Genomic DNA, 9,353 nt, shown 5'->3' with positions numbered 1-9,353 from the left:
TTTACATTTCACTGTGTGCTGTATAAAAGAGCCTTGTGCTATTAATATAGAGATATGGTTTTACAAATGAATGAAAGTGCAAATGGTCTTCCTACGCATATGGTCACAAACTGTAAACTTTCAGCTAAGGATGGAAATCCAGTTGAGAAAGTTACTCAATTTCACAGCATTGTTGGAGCCCTACAGTATGTTGTGATCACTCGTCCAGATATCACTTTTGCTGTCAATCGTGTGTGTCAACTTATGCAAGCTCCTCTTGACACTCATTTTCAGGCTGTGAAACATATCTTAAGATACTTTCAAGGAACGATTGACTTTGGTATGAGTGTCTTAGCGTCTTCTAGATTTTCCTTGACAGAATTTACTGATGCAAGTTGGGGAGAAGATGTGCATGATAGACGTTCCACTTCTGATTTTTTATTTACTTTGGGGGCAATTTAGTTTCATGGAGCTCTCGAAAATAACATATTGTGGCTCGATCAACAGTTGAAGTAGAATATCGAAGTGCTGCGTGTGCAGATGCTGAAATGGTATGGCTTGAATCTTTATTGAGTGAACTACACATTGTCTCTCATGGTAAACCAACTCTATGGTGTGACAATTCAAGTGCAGTTGCAGTTTGTGCCAATCCTGTTTTGCACTCTAAATTTAAACATGTGGAACTTGATCTCTTTTTCGTTCGAGAGATGATTGTAGTAGGGAAGTCATGAAGTTCCTGTATATGAACAAGTTACACACATTCTAACAAAGCCATTTTCTGCTCCCTTGTTTGTAAAGTATATGCAAAAGCTACTGATTGTGCAAATCAAATGTGCAGTTTGAGAGGTTTACAAGTTTTATGTTGCAAGGAGAACGTTATTGTCTATACTGAATTAGAAAGGTGTAGAGTAAATTAGAAAGGGGAATGTTAGTGTATGATGAGAGTATACATGATGCATGCATGGATTGGTTATACGCATGTTTCATGCATGTGCAATGTACGTGACGTGGTTGGAGTTGTTTTAACAAACTCTCTCTCTCCTCTAACATCCTAATGTTCTTTCCCGCCCTTTTACATTTCGCTGTGTGCTGTATAAAAGAGCCTTGTGCTATTGATATAGAGATATGGTTTTACAAATGAATGAAAGTGCAAATGGTCTTCCTACGCCTATGGTCACAAACTGTAAACTTTCAACTAAGGATGAAAATCCAGTTGAGAAAGTTACTCAATTTCACAGCATTCTTAGAGACCTACAGTATGTTGTGATCACTCGTCCAGATATCACTTTTTCTGTCAATCGTGTGTGTCAACTTATGCAAGCTCCTCTTGACACTCATTTTCAGGCTGTGAAACGTATCTTAATATACTTACAAGGAACGATTGACTTTGGTATGAGTTTCTTAGCATCATCTAGATTTCCTTGACAGGATTTGCTGATGCAAGTTGGGGAGCAGATGTGGATGATAGACGTTCCACTTTTGGTTTTTTCATTTACTTTGGGGGTAATTTAGTTTCATGGAGCTCTCGAAAACAACAAATTATGGCTCAATCAACAGTTGAAGTAGAATATCGAAGTGTTGCGTGTGCAGATGCTGAAATGATATAGCTTGAATCTTTATTGAGTGAACAACACATTGTCTCTCATGGTAAACCTACTCTATGGTGTAACAATTCAAGTGCAGTTACAGTTTGTGCAAATCCTGTTTTGCGCTCTAAATTTAAACATGTGGAACTTGATCTCTTTTTCGTTCAAGAGATTATTGTAGCAGGGAAGTTACAAGTTCATGAAGTTCCTGTATATGAACAAGTTGCAGACATTCTAACAAAGTCACTGTCTGCTACCTTGTTTGTAAAACATAGACAAAAGCTACAGATTGTGCAAATCAAATGTGCAGTTTGGGAGGTTTACAAGTTTGATTGTACAAGGAGAATGTTATTGTCTATGCTGAATTAGAAAGGTGTAGAGTAAAGTAGAAAGGGGAATGTTAGTGTATGATGATAGTATACATGATGCATGCATGGATTGGTTATACGCATGTTTCATGCATGTGCAATGTACGTGAGGTGGTTAGAGTTGTTTTAACAAACTCTATCTCTCCTCTAACGTCCTAACGTTCTTTCCCTCCCATTTACATTTCACTGTGTGCTGTATAAAAGAGACTTGTACTATTGATATTGATATATGGTTTTACAAATGAATGAAAGTGCAAATGGTCTTTCTACGCCTATGGTCACAAACTGTAAACTTTCAGCTAAGGATGAAAATCCAGTTGAGAAAGTTACTCAATTTCACAACATTGTTGGAGACCTACAGTATGTTGTGATCACTCGTTCAGATATCACTTTTGTTGTCAATCGTGTGTGTCAACTTATGCAAGCTCCTCTTGACACTCATTTTAAGGCTGTGAAACGTATCTTAATATACTTACAAGGAACGATTGACTTTGGTATGAGTTTCTTTGCGTATTCTAGATTTTCCTTGACAGGATTTGTTGATGCAAGTTGGGGAGCAGATGTGGATGATAGACGTTCCACTTCTGGTTTTTTCATTTACTTTGGGGGCAATTTAGTTTCATAGAGCTATCGAAAATAACAAATTGTGGCTCAATCAACAGTTGAAGTAGAATATCGAAGTGCTGCGTGTGCAGATGCTGAAATGGTATACCTTGAATCTTTATTGAGTGAACTACACATTGTCTATTATGGTAAACCTACTCTATGGTGTGACAATTCAAGTGCAGTTGCAGTTTGTGCCAATCCTGTTTTGCACTCTAAATTTAAACATGTGGAACTTGATCTCTTTTTCGTTCGAGAGATGATTGTAGCAGGGAAGTTACAAGTTCATGAAGTTCATGTATATGAACAAGTTGCAGACATTCTAACAAACCCACTGTCTGCTCCATTGTTTGTAAAACATAGACAAAAGCTACAGATTGTGCAAATCAATTGTGCAGTTTAAGAGGTTTACAAGTTTGATGTTACAAGGAGAATGTTATTGTCTATGCTGAATTAGAAAGGTGTAGAGTAAAGTAGAAAGGGGAATGTTAGTGTATGATGATAGTATACATGATGCATGCATGGATTGGTTATACGTATATTTCATGCATGTGCAATGTACGTAAGGTGGTTAGAGTTATTTTAACAAACTCTCTCTCTCCTCTAACGTCCTAACGTTCTTTCCCTCCCTTTTACATTTCACTGTGTGCTGTATAAAAGAGCCTTGTGCTATTAATATAGAGATATGGTTTTACAAATGAATGAAAGTGCAAATGGTCTTCCTACGCCTATGGTCACAAACTGTAAACTTTCAGCTAAGGATGGAAATCCAGTTAAGAAAGTTACTCAATTTCACAGCATTATTGGAGCCCTACAGTATGTTGTGATCACTCGTCCAGATATCACTTTTGCTGTCTATCGTGTGTGTCAACTTATGCACGGTCCTCTTGACACTCATTTTCAGGCTGTGAAATGTATCTTAAGATACTTACAAGGAACGATTGACTTTGGTATGAGTTTCTTAGCGTCTTCTGGATTTTCCTTGACAGGATTTGCTGATGCAAGTTAGGGAGCTGATGTGGATGATAGACGTTCCACTTCTAGTTTTTTTATTTACTTTCGGGGCAATTTAGTTTCATGGAGCTCTCGAAAACAACAAATTGTGGCTCGATCAACAGTTGAAGTAGAATATCGAAGTGTTGCATGTGCAGATGCTGAAATGGTATGGCTTGAATCTTTATTGAGTGAACTACACATCGTCTCTCATGGTAAACCTACTCTATGGTGTGACAATTCAAGTGCAGTTGAAGTTTGTGCCAATTCTGTTTTTCACTCTAAATTTAAACATGTGGAACTTGATCTCTTTTTCCTTCGAGAGATGATTGAAGCAGGGAAGTTACAAGTTCATGAAGTTCCTGTATATGAACAAGTTGCAGACATTCTAACAAAGCCACTGTCTGCACCCTTGTTTGTAAAGCATAGACAAAAGCTACTGATTGTGCAAATCAAATATGCAGTTTGAGAGGTTTAGAAGTTTGTTGTTGCAAGGAGAATGTTATTGTCTATACTGAATTAGAAAGGTGTAGAGTAAAGTAAAAAGGGGAATGTTAGTGTATGATGATAGTATACATGATGCATGCATGGATTGGTTATACGCATGTTTCATGCATGTGAAATGTACGTGAGGTGGTTAGAGTTGTTTTAACAAACTCTCTCTCTCCTCTAACGTCCTAACGTTCTTTCCCTCCCTTTTACATTTCACTGTGTGCTGTCTAAAAGAGCCTTGTGCTATTGATATAGAGATATGGTTTTACAAATGAATGAAAGTGCAAATGGTCTTCCTACGCCTATGGTCACAAACTGTAAACTTTCAGCTAAGTATGAAAATCCAGTTGAGAATGTTACTCAATTTAACAGCATTATTGGAGCCCTACAGTATGTTGTGATCACTCGTCCAGATATCACTTTTTCTGTCAATCGTGTGTTTCAACTTATGCAAGCTCATATTGACACTCATTTTCAGGTTGTGAAACATATCTTAATATACTTACAAGGAACGATTGACTTTGGTATGAGTTTCTTAGCGTCTTCTAGATTTTCCTTGACAGGATTTGCTGATGCAAGTTGGGGAGCAGATGTGGATGATAGACGTTCTACTTCTGGTTTTTTCATTTACTTTGGGGGCAATTTAGTTTCATGGAGCTCTCGAAAACAACAAATTGTGGCTCGATCAACAGTTGAAGTAGAATATCGAAGTGTTGCGTGTGCAGATGCTGAAATGGTATAGCTTGAATCTTTATTGAGTGAACTACACATTGTCTCTCATGGTAAACTTACTCTATGGTGTGACAATTCAAGTGCAGTTGCAGTTTGTGCCAATCCTGTTTTGCACTCTAAATTTAAACATGTGGAACTTAATCTCTTTTTCGTTCGAGAGATGATTGTAGCAGGGAAGTTACAAGTTCATGAAGTTCATGTATATGAACAAGTTGCAGACATTCTAACAAAGCCAATGTCTGCACCCTTGTTTGTAAAGCATAGACAAAAGCTACTGATTGTGCAAATCAAATGTGCAGTTTGAGAGGTTTACAAGTTTGATGTTGCAAGGAGAATGTTATTGTCTATGCTGAATTAGAAAGGTGTAGAGTAAAGTAGAAAGGGGAATGTTAGTGTATGATGATAGTATACATGATGCATGCATGGATTGGTTATACGCATGTTTCATGCATGTGCAATGTACGTGAGGTGGTTAGAGTTGTTTTAACAAACTCTCTCTCCTCTAGCGTCCTAACGTTCTTTCCCTCCCTTTTACATTTCACTGTGTGTTGTATAAAAGAGCCTTGTGCTATTAATATAGAGATATGGTTTTACAAATGAATGAAAGTGCAAATGGTCTTCCTACGCCTATGGTCACAAACTGTAAACTTTCAGCTAAGGATGGAAATCCAGTTGAGAAAGTTACTCAATTTCACAGCATTGTTGGAGCCCTACAGTATGTTGTGATCACTCGTCCAGATATCACTTTTGCTGTCAATCGTGTGTGTCAACTTATGCACGCTCCTCTTGACACTCATTTTCAGGTTGTGAAACGTATCTTAAGATACTTACAAGGAACGATTGACTTTGGTATGAGTTTCTTAGCGTCTTCTAGATTTTCCTTGACAGGATTTGCTGATGCAAGTTGGGGAGCTGATGTGGATGATAGACGTTCCACTTCTGGTTTTTTTATTTACTTTGGGGGTAATTTAGTTTCATGGAGCTCTCGAAAACAAAAAATTGTGGCTCGATCAACAGTTGAAGTAGAATATCGAAGTGTTGCGTTTGCAGATGCTGAAATGGTATAGCTTGAATCTTTATTGAGTGAACAACACATTGTCTCTCATGGTAAACCTACTCTATGGTGTGACAATTCAAGTGCAGTTACAGTTTGTGCCAATCCTGTTTTGCACTCTAAATTTAAACATGTGGAACTTGATCTCTTTTTCGTCCGAGAGATGATTGTAGCAGGGAAGTTACAAGTTCATGAAGTTCCTGTATATGAACAAGTTGCAGACATTCTAACAAAGCCACTGTCTGCACCCTTGTTTGTAAAGCATAGACAAAAGCTACTGATTGTGCAAATCAAATGTGCAGTTTGAGAGGTTTACAAGTTTGATGTTGCAAGGAGAATGTTATTGTCTATGCTGAATTAGAAAGGTGTAGAGTAAAGTAGAAAGGGGAATGTTAGTGTATGATGATAGTATACATAATGCATGCATGGATTGGTTATACGCATGTTTCATGCATGTGCAAATATACGTGAGGTGGTTAGAGTTGTTTTAACAAACTCTCTCTCTCCTCTAACGTCCTAACGTTCTTTCCCTCCCTTTTACATTTCATTGTGTGCTGTATAAAAGAGCCTTGTTCTATTGATATAGAGATATGGTTTTACAAATGAATGAAAGTGCAAATGGTCTTCCTACGCCTATGGTCACAAACTGTAAACTTTCAGCTAAGGATGAAAATCTAGTTGAGAAAGTTACTCAATTTCATATCATTGTTGGAGCCCTATAGTATGTTGTGATCACTCGTCCAGATATCACTTTTGCTGTCAATCGTGTGTGTCAACTTATGCTAGCTCCTCTTGACACTCATTTTCAGGTTGTGAAATGTATATTAATATACTTACAAGGAACGATTGACTTTGGTATGAGTTTCTTAGCGTCTTCTAGATTTTCCTTGATAGGATTTACTGATGCAAGTTGGGGAGCAGATGTGGATGATAGACGTTCCACTTCTGGTTTTTTCATTTACTTTGGGGGCAATTTAGTTTCATGGAGCTCTCGAAAATAACAAATTGTGGCTCGATCAACAGTTGAAGTAGAATATCGAAGTGTTGCGTGTGCAGATGCTGAAATGGTATAGCTTGAATCTTTATTGAGTGAACTACACATTGTCTCTCATGGTAAACCTACTCTATGGTGTGACAATTCAAGTGCAGTTGCAGTTTGTGCCAATCCTGTTTTGCACTCTAAATTTAAACATGTAGAACTTGATCTCTTTTTCGTTCGAGATATGATTGTAGCAGGGAAGTTACAAGTTCATGAAGTTCCTGTATATGAACAAGTTGCAGACATTCTAACAAAGCCATTGTCTACTCCCTTGTTTGTAAAGCATATGCAAAAGCTACTGATTGTGCAAATCAAATGTGCAGTTTGAGGGGTTTACAAGTTTGATGTTGCAAGGAGAATGTTATTGTCTATACTGAATTAGAAAGGTGTAGAGTAAAGTAGAAAGGGGAATGTTAGTGTATGATGACAGTATACATGATGCATGCATGGATTGGTTATACGCATGTTTCATGCATGTGCAATGTACGTGAGGTGGTTAGAGTTGTTTTAACAAACTCTCTCTCTCCTCTAACATCCTAACGTTCTTTCCCTCCCTTTTACATTTCACTGTGTGCTGTATAAAAGAGCCTTGTGCTATTGATATAGAGATATGGTTTTACAAATGAATGAAAGTGCAAATGGTCTTCCTACGCCTATGGTCACAAACTGTAAACTTTCAGCTAAGGATGAAAATCCAGTTGAGAAAGTTACTCAATTTCAAAGCATTGTTGGGGCCCTACAGTATGTTGTGATCACTCGTCCAGATATCACTTTTGCTGTCAATCGTGTGTGTCAACTTATGCAAGCTCCTCTTGACACTCATTTTCAGGCTGTGAAACGTATCTTAAGATACTTACAAAGAACGATTGACTTTGGTATGAGTTTCTTAGCGTCTTCTAGATTTTCCTTGATAGGATTTGCTGATGCAAGTTGGGGAGCAGATGTGGATGATAGACGTTCCACTTTTGGTTTTTTCATTTACTTTGGGGGCAATTTAGTTTCATGGAGCTCTCGAAAACAACAAATTATGGCTCGATCAACAGTTGAAGTAGAATATCGAAGTGTTGCGTGTGCAGATGCTGAAATGGTATGGCTTGAATCTTTATTGAGTGAACTACACATTGTCTCTCATGGTAAACCTACTCTATGGTGTGACAATTCAAGTGCAGTTGCAGTTTGTGCCAATCCTGTTTTGCACTCTAAATTTAAACATGTGGAACTTGATCTCTTTTTCGTTCGAGAGATGATTGTAGCAGGGAAGTTACAAGTTCATGAAGTTCCTGTATATGAACAAGTTGCAGACATTCTAACAAAGCCACTGTCTGCACCCTTGTTTGTAAAGCATAGACAAAAGTTGCTGATTGTGCAAATCAAATGTGCAGGTTGAGAGGTTTACAAGTTTGATGCTGCAAGGAGAATGTTATTGTCTATGCTGAATTAGAAAGGTGTAGAGTAAAGTAGAAAGGGGAATGTTAGTGTAAGATGATAGTATACATGATGTATGCATGGGTTGGTTATACGCATGTTTCATGCAAGTGAAATGTATGTGAGGTGATTAGATTTGTTTTAACAAACTCTCTCTCTCCTCTATCGTCATAACGTTCTTTCCCTCCCTTTTACATTTCACCATGTGTTGTATGTGCTATTGCTGTAGAGATATAGTTTTACAAATGAATGAAAGCAGTGATTCATAGTTTCTGTGCGAGTTAGTTACTGAGCTATGTTGATACTTTAACACGATCATCATCTACGATTTTCCGCTCAAACTTTAAAGGGATAACCACCAAGAGTCCATATAACCAACTAATTCTCATCAATAAGATTTTATATTTTTTAATTCAGGCATTTTCTGGTTCAGTTTTCTATCAAATTTTTTTGAGGACGCGCTTACTTTTACCAACTGCTATGCAAAGTTCGCAAACTAGTAATATATATAATAATGCAATAATGTTCTGTTCAAGCTCTGATCTACGTGTCTTGCACTTAAGCAGATGATATCAAAGTGTGTAGTGCGCCGACATCACGCCCTCTCTACGCTTTATAATAATATTATGTTCTTATTTCCTCTTTGAATCAATCAGAACGCACATTTAATCCTGGCCTTCGAAGTGGCAGCACTTGATATGCGTGGCAGCACCAATATATTTCCTAAAGGGGAAAGGTTCCGAGGTAATTTATAGCTAACCTATGCACTCCACTTATAATCACATTATAAATATATTATAGAAAACAAGGGACAAATTAAAAGGGAAGAAATGAAAGCGACATAAAGTCCAAATCTTTGGTGATGTATGCAGCATAATTGAATTAAGATTAAGTGCTTAATTCCAAAGAATCATCAACAGCAGATTCCGGCATAATCAAATATGTAACCTCAATTCTTAACATGATTGTCATTATTGAATACTAGGGTGCAATAGTGAATCTTGTAATTTTTTTTTTGGATTTCTTCTATAAATTTTATTCCCACTATTAATCTTTTGTTTTTTTTTTTGTCTATAGAGAAA

The 9,353-nt window shown here is 37.3% G+C and overlaps 2 protein-coding genes across 2 annotated transcripts; both read left to right on the top strand.

The window, feature by feature from the left end:
* Positions 1-4,280: 4,280 nt before the first annotated feature.
* LOC120184968 (uncharacterized mitochondrial protein AtMg00810-like) lies at positions 4,281-4,763 on the top strand. The gene has a single exon (XM_039189306.1). The coding sequence runs from the start codon at positions 4,281-4,283 to the stop codon at positions 4,761-4,763; it is 483 nt and encodes a 160-aa protein (XP_039045237.1).
* A 2,693-nt stretch (positions 4,764-7,456) lies between these two features.
* On the top strand, positions 7,457-8,233 carry LOC120184967 (secreted RxLR effector protein 161-like). The gene has a single exon (XM_039189305.1). The coding sequence runs from the start codon at positions 7,457-7,459 to the stop codon at positions 8,231-8,233; it is 777 nt and encodes a 258-aa protein (XP_039045236.1).
* Positions 8,234-9,353: the final 1,120 nt, after the last annotated feature.

This window comes from Hibiscus syriacus, unplaced genomic scaffold (genome assembly GCF_006381635.1).
Source record: "Hibiscus syriacus cultivar Baekdansim isolate YM2019G1 unplaced genomic scaffold, ASM638163v2 tig00112981_pilon, whole genome shotgun sequence".
Taxonomy (NCBI): Eukaryota; Viridiplantae; Streptophyta; class Magnoliopsida; order Malvales; family Malvaceae; genus Hibiscus; species Hibiscus syriacus.
The sequence above is the reverse complement of the archived record's forward strand: the minus strand, read 5'-3'. Positions and strand labels throughout refer to the sequence as shown.

What these genes read in the sequence shown, in the direction of transcription:
- LOC120184968 (XM_039189306.1), top strand. Translation starts at nt 4,281, where the DNA reads ATGGTTTTACAAATGAATGAAAGTGCAAATGGTCTTCCTACGCCTATG.
- LOC120184967 (XM_039189305.1), top strand. Translation starts at nt 7,457, where the DNA reads ATGGTTTTACAAATGAATGAAAGTGCAAATGGTCTTCCTACGCCTATG.